The sequence below is a fragment of the Pongo pygmaeus genome, chromosome 21 (assembly GCF_028885625.2).
Source record: "Pongo pygmaeus isolate AG05252 chromosome 21, NHGRI_mPonPyg2-v2.0_pri, whole genome shotgun sequence".
NCBI classification, from domain to species: domain Eukaryota; kingdom Metazoa; phylum Chordata; class Mammalia; order Primates; family Hominidae; genus Pongo; species Pongo pygmaeus.
Genome location: NC_072394.2, coordinates 34747145 through 34759916, shown reverse-complemented (window position 1 = coordinate 34759916; position 12772 = coordinate 34747145). Strand labels below are relative to the sequence as shown.

General features: G+C 44.2%; 1 protein-coding gene across 4 annotated transcripts in view; it reads right to left on the bottom strand.

Annotated features, from left to right (window-relative positions):
- Positions 1–390: 390 nt before the first annotated feature.
- Positions 391–12772, bottom strand: part of KIF3B (kinesin family member 3B) — a 60244-nt gene continuing 47862 nt past the window's right edge. For all 4 annotated transcript variants that reach the window (XM_054467018.2, XM_054467016.2, XM_054467012.2 and 1 more), the window contains 4 exons: positions 8520–8633; positions 7743–7848; positions 5068–5246; positions 391–4162 (listed from right to left, as the gene is read on the bottom strand). In XM_054467018.2, the coding sequence (XP_054322993.1) occupies positions 4066–4162; positions 5068–5246; positions 7743–7848; positions 8520–8633 (496 nt within the window). In that variant the 3' untranslated portion in view covers positions 391–4065. The remainder of the gene's footprint in view (positions 4163–5067; positions 5247–7742; positions 7849–8519; positions 8634–12772) is intronic.

The window sequence follows — 12772 nt, the reverse complement described above, 5'->3', positions numbered from 1 at the left end:
GAAGTGCAGTGGTGCGATCTTGGCCTACTGCAATCTCGGCCTCAAGCGATTCTCCTGCCTCAGTCTCCCGAGTAGCTGGGATGACAGGTGCACACCACCACGCCCAACTCATTTTTTGTATTTTTAGTACAGACAGGGTTTCACCATGTGGGCCAGGCTGGTCTCAAACTCCTGACCTGAAGTGATCCACCCGGCTCAGCCTCTCAAAGTGCTGGGATTACAGGCGTGAGCCACTGCGCCCTGCCCCTTGTTGCTATATTAAATAATGCCAGCATCCCAACTCAATCTTCATTTTCCCACTCCCACCCAATTAAAATGTTTATTGAAAATGGCAGTGTGTCAGCCACAGGCATGTCATTTTCAAAAGCCTTAGTCATTTATGAGGACACCTTTTTGTAGGTACAATAAATCTGATTGATTTTTATTACACATCTTAGTTTAGAATCACTTTTACATTCCTAGACAAAGAGATGATACAAATAAATATCAATTGTAAAACTTAGAGCCCCAAGTATTGATTGGTGTATTCTTTGTCTAAAGGTAGCCAAAGAGAAGGTCAAGATCAGTAATAACTTCAAGGAGCCATAAAGCCCACTGCCTCCTGCCTGCCCCAGGATCACTCCTTTCATAAATAACCCCAGAAGCATTTCATTCAGGAAACAAGGGCAGGCAGAAAGGTGACAGATTTCTGAACAGTACAAAACAAAGCCTTGCGTGATAGACAATCACCAGGCCCACTATTCTTAGCCAGTTCCCTCAGAGCACTTTTAGTATGGCTTTTAGAGTATATTAACAGCCCCATTTTCGTCCACTGATGGGGTTCAGATGGTCTGAGGTGTTGTCTCCAGTACGCCTCAACCTCAAGTGGGAAATGTGAGGCAGAACTGATATCCACGTTAACAGGGAATCGACACTTCTCAGAAACTTGGCAACGATTCTACATTCAGTGAGGGACGACTTGTCAGAGTCAGACAGGAAAAGCAGAGAGCGGCCCACGCCCCAGTTGCAGCACTCTGGCGCCCTTGGTCATGGAGGTGTGGGTGGAGCAATTCAAGCAGCATGCAGGCGTTAGACGGGAAATAATCCAGCGTTAGGTCAGTCTTAAGAAAGTGCTTCATGCCTATGATTTGTGGCCTTGGGTTCTGAATCCAGGGGTCTGAGAGACATGTGACTTGAAAATATGAAGCCAGATACACTCTCCAGATCAGAGTAAAAGGGGGTCTATTGGGGGTTGCATACACAGTCTCAAACTCCTTCTCCTGATGGTCATCTTAGATCCTGTTAGACTTGCTTTCTGGCTTTGCTAGCTGCTGCTGGCATGAAGGCCCTCAGACGGCTCAGAACATTCTAGGTATGACTAGAGACATGAAAACCTGGTCCCTCAGTGGGCTTGGTAGGTCCTCTACATATTTGGCTCAATGCAGAACCCAAAACAGCAGCTTTCTGGTGGCAGCACGACGTTCTACAATCTGCTCTATTCAAATATTTATCGGATCCATTTTGAGAGAAGAAAAGCACCAGAGACTGCTTGGAAAGGGACAGCTTCATTTCCAAATGAGTCTTCTTTTGTTTCCACAGACCACCACATGAACACAGCTGAGTACAAGGCATGCCTGTCAACTTGTCTGTCTTCTCTTAGAAAAGTTCTATGTGTCACTTAACCACCCTTGGTCAGAAGAGTCACCTCGAGATACCAGTATTAATGTATAGGGTTATCTGCAGTTTTCTTTTTCTTTCTTTCTTTTTTTTTTTTTTGAGGCGGAGTCTCACTCTGTCACCCAGGCTGGAGTGCCGTGGTGTGATCTCGACTCATTGCAACCTCCGCCTCCCAGGTTCAAGTGATTCTCGTGCCTCAGCCTCCTGAGTAGCTAGGACTAGAGGCATGCACCACCACACCTGGCAAATTTTTGTATTTTTAGTACAGATGGGGTTTCACCATGTTGGCCAGGCTGGTCTTGAAATCCTAACCTCAGGTGATCAATCCAGCTCGGCCTCCCAAAGTGCTAGGATTACAGGCATGAGTCACCATACCCGGCCGGTTATCTGCAGTTTCCAATTCTCAGATTTGCTACATGAATATTTTTAGCCTACAGAATTCAGATTAGCTTTGAGGAAATGTGGTGTGAGAGACACGTGTAACCAGCAGACAACCAGCTTAGGCTACCCACCTTAGCGTTTTGTTCTTATTCAAACAGGCAAATTCTTAGTAAATAAGAAAGAAGTAAAGTTTGATCTCAAGAAAAGATGAGGGAAGGCTGAAAAGGGCCCTGGGTTCAGAAAGAAGGGTTACTAAAAAGGAGATAAGCCGCTGGACAACAGATCTCCATTTTGCAGAATGCTAAGACATTGCACTTAGTACCTCCTGTTTCCCATGGGTTCTGATCCAGAAATGTGCCCTGGGAACTGAGCAGCTGAGTTAAAATATAACTCAAGGCCCACCTGAGTCGCCACCTTCCTGAGGCACCGTGCCAGCAAGGTGCACCAGTGTGGCAGACCTGGAGACTCACTGTCCCCTCAGGCTTGGCTCATGGACTCAGACACCCACATGGGAGTGCTTCCAGCCTGGATTAGTCATTCAATGGGCCTTTAATACAGACAAAAGGCAACAACTGCACATTAGTGTATTTCTAAAATTGGGCAAGTTCTTGGTCTCTGTCTTTCTTACAGACACACATGGACACATTCACAGAACACAGGCACCATCGTGCTCTCACACCCACACACACTTATGAGCTTCTCTTGAGGGAAAATGAGTAATATTCACCTAATGACCAACATAAAATGAAGCTCTGAATCTCAATAATACAAGGAACTAAAACTTACAAACCAAACTAGTAATATGTAAATGGGGAATTCTGAACTCTCCTTTGAGCCTATTCAATCACGCAGCTATTCTTCACCAGCATCTTAGGCTCTGCCTGGAGGGAGCCACAGTTCTAGAATTCGGTGAATTCTCTGCTGAAGGCAGGCAGGATTCCTTTGCTTCCATCTGTTATGTCTTCCCTACCCACTGCACTGAGTCTCATGTCTCCATCTCTGCATCTGCCTAGCTACTCTTCTGCTCTCTATACCAATATAGAACAGAACGGGGAATTCAGAAGTGCCACAATACAGCTCCTTCCCTCAACTCCAGTCCCATCAGAGAAGGCAGAGACAGCCTCCTTTCTTCCACAAAACAGGCCCATGGCAGAGCATGCTCTGGAGGCAGAGGATGGGCCCACACAAGGATGTTCAGAGTACGCGTGCATGGGAAAAGATGGTGACAAATGAAGAGTAAAGTGACATGGTGTATGGACATGGCACCAGCTTACAGACTTAGGTCTTTGACAGGATGGTCATGGTTTTGAGGTTTTAAAGAAGCTATTTCCCTAAACACTCCGAGGAGGCAAAGGGAATGTTATTTCTATTGCTCCCAACATTGAATCCTTCAGAAGCAGAAATTGGAAGAGATTTCCTCACTGAGCAGGTCCCAAAGGCAGATTCACTTCTTACCGAGGTGCATGGAAGCAAGACTGCTGATGGTGCCCACCTGGGGCCTAGATCCAAATGCGATTTCTCATTTCTCCCTCAAAAACAGGCACCTATTCAAGTTCTAGGGTTTTCACTTTTCAACCTCACTGTCATTTTATCCCGAGGCTCCAAAGATGTGGTCCTGCTAAGGTGACTCCTCATTCTGCCCTATTGTTCAACAAGAAGGGAGCCCCGTGTAAAGAACAGGCTAGAAAAGGAGAGAGAGAAAGGGAGGGCAGGGGAAGGGGGAGAAGAAGGCAAGGGGGAAGGAAGCAAGGTCACTGGTCATTCTCTTGCTTTCCACTTGGACTATCGCACTTTACCTTACCCATGCATTTCTGAGATGCTAATTAAAAGATGTTTCCCAGAGGGGCTGAGTGCCAGATTAGGAACAGCACGTTCAACCAGATTAAGTTGGTTGATCTGCAAAGAGGCCATCGCTTCTCCTCAGGGGAACGGTTCTGAGTTTCGGCTGAATCCTCTCTGCAGCTTTTTGCTAGTCTCTTCTCTCAGAAGGCAAATGCTGTTTCCGCCCTGGGAGAGGAGAAGCTGGCTTTACTTTGGAACCAGCCCCCGAGACTGTGGATAAAGCTGAGATGCAGGGGTTCCTGAGGAAGAGGAGGAGGATCCCGACTTCCTTCCACTTTTAGGCCTGCAAAAGTCAAACACATGTTTATATTACATGTCCCCATCTCTGTCCCTGACACATCAGATGTCATTAACATTTCATTTCAGGCCATTCTTCAATGGCCTGAAAACGACAATAAGTTCAACTGTAAAACCACTAGACTGGCACAGCCTGAACCTTTGGATGGCGAAAATGGCCTCAGAACAGAGGTGTGGAACCTGAGAGAAGGAGACTCTGATGCTTAGCAATTGTTCTTCCTTTAAAACCAAAGCTTGACTGTACTGTCCTTTCCTGATTGATAAAAAAATATTAAGTTTGCAGGTAGAATTTCTTCCATTTTGGTTTTCCACCCAATTGTCTTCCTACAACTTTTAATCCAGAATGTAATAAGACAGAATTACTACTTTTGCACCAAATGGGTGAGGTAAACTTAGCATGGAGGCCCAGAGCCTGGGTTGTGGATCTGGATTGACCTATTTTTGAATTCTCGCTTTGGCCCTTACTTGCTGGGTTTCCTTGGAGATGGCTACTTTCTCAAATTCTCTAAGTTTCAGTTTTCTTGTCTATAAAATGGGACTGATTATAATATTTGCCTTCTAAGTTTTTACAGGAAATCATTAAGAGAATGTTTGTAAAGCACTTAGAACTACCGGACACCTCATGAGAACTGAAGAACTGACTGCTATTTCACCAGAACACATTCACCTTATAGTAAGGGACTGGGTACATTAGGTATTCTGGTATTCAGTACACCTGGCGTAGTGTCTCAACCATAAATATTTGTAGAATAAATAAGTAAACATACGAGTAATATGGCAACATTTTCTAGTGTGTTCTGCAAAGTATTCCATGATAAACAAGCATTCTTGCTTTGGTTTGTCCTTGTTCAAACATGTTCTGTTTAAACACATGTCATCAAAGCCACTCACCTGGCCTTGGATTTCTTATTTGCAGTGCTTTCAAAGGATGATGCATCCACCTGTATCTCATCTTCATCCTGCAGAGCTGCATCCAATGCAGCCTGGACCTTGGGGGCAATGGCTGGGCCCTCATAGTCTCTGGTGGTCCGGCTGGGCATGTCCAGCTCTAACAGCACAATGTTTTCTGCCTGCAGAAGCACAGCCATCACCAGCTAGGTTAGCCTCCAACTGGACACAGGCAGTACAAGCAATCGAGGGCCCCTCCAAGAACAGAAGTGCAAATTGCTTGTTATTCAGGGCCTATCAAGAAAGAACCTGCCTAAAAGAAGTGATGCCGTTTTACAATGCCTAACCCCACCTAATTTTTTGCTTTTGCTTTCTTTCTTTTAAATAACTCAAAGCCAGGAAGAATGGCACCCAAAGAGCTAACTAACCGTAATCTTCTGTTTGCCTCTGGCTGCCAAGAGAAACTCAGAAACATGTAAAAATATTTCAAGTGAAAATCTTTCACTATAAAAATAATACAAGTTCTCTATTGATAGTTATAAAATACAGATGAGCAAAAAGAAAAAAAAATTGAGTGTGCTTCCACCAAGCAGAGAAAAACAATTTACATTTCAATATATTTTACATCAAATTTTATATCATATATATACTTCTGGTGTAAATTACTCTATAACTTAATACTTTGTGTATCCTAGTTCAGCCACTTGCCCCACTACCTGACCTTTAAGCAACAGGACTGACTGCATAGAGAAGATGGGGAAACTTAATTAGAGAAAGCAGTCAAGTGCTGAGTACAATGCCCAGCACACAGCAAGTGCTCAGCTGGGCATGGTCATCCCAGTGCTTTGGGAGGCCAAGGCAGGAGGATCACTTGAGCCAAGGAGTCTGAGGATACAGTGAGCTATGACTGTGCTATAGCACTCCAGCTTGGGTGACACAGTGAGATCCTGCCTCAAAAAAAAAAAAAGAAAAAAAAAGGCCGGCACGGTGGCTCACGCCTGTAATCCCAGCACTTTGGGAGACTAAGGCGGGTGGATCACCTGAGGTCAGGAGTTCGAGAGCAGCCTGGCCAACATGGTGAAACCCCATCTCTACTAAAAATACAAAAATTAGCTGAGCATGTTGGCACATGCCTGTAATCCCAGCACTTTGGGAGGCCGAGGTGGGTGGATCACCTGAGGTCAGGCATTCAAGACCAACCTGGCCAACATGGTGAAACCCCATCTCTACTAAAAATACAAAAATTAGCTGGGTGTCGTGGCATGTGCCTGTAGTCTCAGCTACTAGGGAGGCTGAAGCACCAGAATTGCTTGAACCCAGGAGACAGGGGTTGCAGTGAGCAGAGATTGCGCCACTGCACTCCAGCCTGGGCAGCAGAGCGAGACTCCATCTCAAAACAAATAAATTAATTAATTTAATTTAATTAAAAAGTAGAGGCTCTCATGGCAGAGCTTCTATTTTTCTATTTTGGGGTCATTAAATAGTCCTCAATGATGTCCCTTTAAATGACTACATGACTGACACACATCTTGCGAGATGAGAGTACCTGAAGTTCTTTACGACAGGTCCATCTCCTGTCACTACACATCTGTGTTCTCTCCAGTCTTCCCACAGAGCCATTTTGAAGCTCATTGTTAATATTTACTGGCCATGACAGACAGGATGTTTGTACTCTCCTTCTCTAGTACTGACTTTTTTTTTTTTTTTTTTTTTGAGACGGAGTGTCGCTCTGCCACCCAGGCTGTAGTGCAGTGGCACGATCTTGGCTCACTGCAACCTCCGCCTCCTGCCTCCTGGGTTCAAGCGATTCTCCTGCCTCAGCCTCCCGAGTAGCTGGGATTACAGGTGCCTGCCACCATACCCGGCTAATTTTTGTGTTTTTAGTTTTTGTTTTTGTTTTTTGTTTTTTGTTTTTTTTTGAGACGGAGTCTTGCCCTGTTGCCCAGGCTGGAGTGCAGTGGTGCGATCTCGGCTCACTGCAAGCTCTGCCCACTGGGTTCACACCATTCTCCTGCCTCAGCCTCCCGAGTAGCCGGGATTACAGGTGCCTGCCACCATACCCGGCTAATTTTTGTGTTTTTAGTAGAGATGGGGTTTCACCACGTTGGCCAGGCTGGTCTCGAACTCCTGACCTCAGGTGATCCACCCACCTCAGCCTCCCAAAGTGCTGGGATTACAGGCATCAGCCACTGCGCCCGGCCTATTAGTTATTATTTTTATTATATTTACTTATTTATTTTTTGAGACAGGGTCTCACTCTGTCACCCAGGCTAGAGTGCTGTGGCATGATCTTGGCTCAATGCAGCCTCTGCCTCCTGGGCTCAGGTAATCCTCCCACCTCAGCCTCCCAAGTAGCTGGGACTACAGGCACACACCACCACACCTGGCTAATTTTTGTATTTTCAGTAGAGTTAGGGTTTCGCCACGTTGCCCAGGGTAGTCTCAAACTCCTGAGAATCAACCAATCTGCCCACCTCGGACTCTCAAACTGCTGGAATTACAGGTGTGAGCTACTGTGCTCAGCTTATTTATTTATTTGTTATAATTGTTATTGGTATAAATGTCTTCAAGTACCTCTGGAAAGAAGGTATCAACTCCGAGTGGAATAGCATCTAAGGGCTTACACAAATCTAGACTCCAAAAGAGACAGGAGAAAAACCCAAGAAGGATCTTCTCACCCTGTATCGGGCCTCTGGACGAATCATCATGGACATTCTTGCGTGCTGGCTCAATGGTCTCTTATATCCCACGGCTGAGACTGGTCGCTTCATCATCTGCTGGTTCCTGGAAATGAACTGTAGTGTTAAAGCCCTGGCTGGAGTCCTGTGGAACCAGCACTCAGAAGACTCTGACAGAACCTGAAGCAAGTAACTCCCTGGACTGCAGGCTGACGTAAGTGGAACGGGAAATGCTTCTGTTTTCTGCTTGAGTTGCTTTCTGATTCAGAGCATCATGTATCTTTTAAGCCAGAAGAGATTTTTAATCATCACCCAGTTCTTAGACAGCATTCACAAAGCATAGCTGTCAACACCCCCCACCTCTGCATCCCTGCCAGGTGTCTCCCATCTTTCCAGCAGCACCCAGACTTAGCATGAGAATCCTTCTCAACACTGTGGGTCAGAATGACACACAAAGATAACAGCTCTGAATTGTCCCTCATGTGACCTAGCATACTTCACTTCACAGCTGGAGAAACAGAAATGCAGGAACTTTGGAAAGGTCACTTGCTCACTCACTAGTGACAAAGTCTCCCAATTCCTAAAACCACACTCATCATCAAACTTTTACCTGGTGGATCTATGGCAGCTACAAAATCAGAAATGCAGTGGGTTTTGAGTTTAAATAAGCCAAACTGTGTTCTTATCAAACCCCTTTGTTGACCAGAGGGGTCTTGTTATCAACATTCTTTTCCTCCCTCATACTTGAAAATATACTTAAAGTTAATAGTGACTTACTCCAGTCTGGTAATAGGATGTAGTTTCCAATGATCTTCCTCTTCATCAAAGAAGGCTCTATTCATAATTTTACTTTTTTCTTCCAGAGGGATAAAGTTTTCTATAATAAGATGCCTGTAAGAGCACACGTAACAAGTGAGAAAACAGATACAGAGTACATATGAAGTGTCAGCTATCTGGTCTCATGCATGGTGAGTAATTAGGTAAGAGTCAAGGCATATAGCAAACATTTACTCAGCAAGTACTATGGGCCTAACATCATACAAAAAGCTGAGATACAGACACAAATGACATCTGGTTCCTGCCTGAAACAAAGGGTAATGGTGCAGCCCTGTTAGGTATAATAGGTACTGACAGTGGTCTGTCTTAGAAATGTGGAGAGGTCACTTCTGCCTGGGAAGCGGCAGGATGTGAATGGGTTCAAGAGGGAGGTGATGCCTGGTCTATATTGGAGTGAACATTTGCTACCTGAAGTATCTTTTAGAGGGCCACTGGTGCTGCTAACCAAGGTCATTAACTTCCAAAATGCCAAAAACAGAAGAAATTAAACTGCCTTACTCCAATCCCATGGCTTGTTGTCCAAGCTGGAAAATTTCCCATTCTAACTGACCAGGATAAAAAGCAGGACTAAGTGGATTTCAGCCCCTGAGAGCACTGAGAAGGAAGACCATTCCTACTAACAGTCTCTGTCTGACAAGTGCCCAGGAAACACATCAAACAAGGAAACTGGAAACCACTGGTGGTGTTTCTCTATGGTGATGACTGTCTCCCATTACATCTCTGCCTTTACTCTTCTAAAGCCTCAGGACAAAACAATGCCAAAAGGAAATGAACATGGAAGGGACACAAAGCAAACAGCACAGAGGTATAGGGTACTGTGAGAAACAGACTGACTCATTGTTTACTCAAAAGATATAAAAAGAGATATAGGTCGGGCACAGTGGCTTATGCCTGTAAATCCTAGCACTTTGGGAGGCCGAGGCAGTGGACTGTCTGAGGTCAGGAGTTCGAGACCAGCCTGGCCAACATGGCGAAACCCTGTCTCTACTAAAAATACAAAAATTAGCTGGGTGTGGTGGCGGGCACCTATAATCCCAGGAGGCTGAGGCAGGAGAATCGCTTGAACCCGGAGGGCAGAGGTTGCAGTGAGCCGAGATCACGCCACTGCACTCTGGCCTGGGCCAAAGAGCAAAACTCTGTCTCAAAAAAAAAGAGAGATATAATAATGAAAATAGACTCCTTAGAAAAAAAAATATTTTGGGGAGCTAAAATTTTCTCTTTGACATTTCAGAAACTATTTTTCATAACACATATTTGGCTTTCTTCTGGTTACAATGATCCTACTTACTCATTAGAAAATGTAAAAAACAGGCCAGGCCCAGTGACTCACACCTGTAATCTCAGTGCTTTGGGAGGCCGAGGTGGGCGGATCACCTGAGGTCAGGAGTTCGAGACCAGCCTGATAAACATGGCAAAACCCTGTCTCTACTAAAAATGTAAAAATTAGCCGTGCGTGGTTGACCTGCATCTGTAATCCCAGCTACTTGGGAGGCTGAGGCATGAAATTCACTTGAACCTGGGAGGCAGAGGTTGCAGTGAGCCAAGATCATGTCACTGCACTCCAACCTGGGTGACAGAGCAATACTCTGTCTCAAAAAATAACGACAACAAAAAGAAAATGTAAAAAACATAATCACTCACAATTTCACTATCCGGAGATAACTATTATTATTACGTTGGTATATTTTGTCCTGATCTTTTTCTAGATGTACATACCTGCAAAGAGGACTGACTGACACACACATTTAATTAATTAATTAGTTTTTCTGGAGACAGAGTCTCGCTTTGTTGCCCAGGCTGGAGTAAAGTGGTGCAATCTCAGCCCACTGCAACCTTCGTCTCCCAGGTTCAAGCGATTCTCGTGCCTCAGCCCCCGGAGTAGCTGAGACTACAGGCACATGTCTCCATGCCCGGCTAATCTTTTTGTATTTTTAATAGAGACAGGGTTTCACCATGTTGTCCAGGATGGTCTTGAACTCCTGAGCTCAGGTAATTTGCCCACCTCAGCCTCCAAAAGTGCTGGGATTATAGGCGTGAGCCACTGCACCTTGCCTACATTTAATTTTAAGGGCTCTTTTCCAAATTTAAAATTTGGTCATTAAAAGAATCCCTTTGGAAAGTTCTTCTTTGGACAGGCATGGTCATTTTGTAACCCCACTAATGAAATAATGGATCCAGACAAAGATCATCTGTTGGCTGAAACTACTAGCTCCACATTTCTCAGGCCAGGCTGCACATTAATGTTACCTACAGAGTTTTGAAAAACATCTTGCCCAGACCTCATGAGAGACCAAGAGTTCTCAAAGTGCATTCACCAAACCAGCAGAAGCAATACCTGGAATCTACTAGAAATGAACATTCTCAGGCCCTGCCCCAGCCTTTCTGAATCAGACTCTGGGTGTGATACCCAGCAATCTGTGTTTAACAATCCCTTCAGGTAACTCTGATGCCTGCTAAAGTTTAAGGACTACTGTCCTAGACCAATTAAATCAGAATCTCTGAGGTGGGGCTCAGACATCACTAATTTTTAAAACTTCTCAGTTTGCAGCCAAGATTGGGAACCCGTGCTTCAGAGATAGCTTTCAGTTAAAGCTAAATAAAGGGGATAGAGATACAAGTTAATTGACACCATGAGGAAAGAGACCAACAAATCCAGAATGTGGTATATTTCTTCTTTTTTTTTTCTTTTGAGTTGGTGTCTCACTCGGTCACCCAGACTGGAGTGCAGTGGCATAATCTTGGCTCACTGCAGCCTTGAACTCCTGGGCTCAAGCAATCCTCCTGCCTCAGCTTCCCAAGTAGCTGGAACTACAGGCACATGCCACCACTCCTGCCTACAATGTGGGATATTTCTACAGGCTATCTGACTCAGTCTTTTCAACAAGTCAACTATGAAAAATATGCATATATATACTTTTTGAGATGGAGTTTCGCTCTTGTTGCCCCGGCTGGAGTACAGTGGCACAATCTTGGCTCACTGCAACATCCGCCTTCCAGGTTCAAGCAATTTTCCTGCCTCAGCCTCCCGAGTAGTTGAGATTACAGGCACCCGCCACCACACCCAGCTAATTTTTGGATTTTTAGTAGAGATGGGGGTTTCACCATCTTGGCCAGGCTGGTCTTGAACTCCTGACCTCATGATCCACCTGCCTCAGCCTCCCAAAGTGCTGGGATTACAGGTATGAGCCACCATGCTCAGCTGAAAAATATTTTTTAAAATAAAAAGAATTGGCTGGGCATGGTGGCTCACTACTCGAGTAGTCCCAGCTACTTGGGAGGCCGAGGCAAGAGAGTCACTTGAACCCGGGAGGCGGAGTTTGCAGTGAGCCGAGACCGCGCCACTGCACTCCAGTCTGGCGACAGAGTAAGACTCTGTCTCAAATAAATAAATAAATAAAATAAAAAATAAAAAGAATTGCCTCAGATTAAAATAAGTCTAAGAGACTTAATAACCAAATGTAACATGTAGTCCTAATATGTAGATCCTAATACAAGCAAACCAAGAAAATCTGAATGTCGATTGGGTACTAGAAAATACTAAGAAACTTAATTTTTTTAGGTGTAAAAATATCATTGTGTAGACAAAAATCAATTATATATATAAATATATATAAAAATATATCTATATAAAAATGTATCTATATAAAATATATATAAATATATATAAATATCTATATAAAATATATAAATATATCTATATATCTATATCTATATCTATATAATTTTTTTTTTGAGACGGATTCTCGCCCAGGCTGGAGTGCAATGGCGTGATCTCGGCTCACTGCAACCTCTGCCTCCAGGGTTCAAGCGATTCTCTTGCCTCAACCTCCCAAGTAGCTGGGATTATAGGCACCCACCACCACGCCTGGCTAATTTCTGTATTTTTGTAGAGACAGGGTTTCACCATGTTGGCCAGGCTGGTCTCAAACTCCTGACTTCAGGTGATCCGTTCACCTTGGCCTCAAAGTGCTAGGATTACAGGTGTGAGCCACCATGCCCAGCTGGTATTTTTATATACTAGTAATTAATATTCCAAAAATAAAATTAAGAAAACAATGTCATATACCATAGCACCCAAAAAATCCTTAGGTATAAATTTAACAAAAGTGCAAGACTTATACACTGAAAACTACAAAACATTCTTGAGAAAAATTAAAGAAATAATAAATAAATGGAAAGACATCTCATGTTCA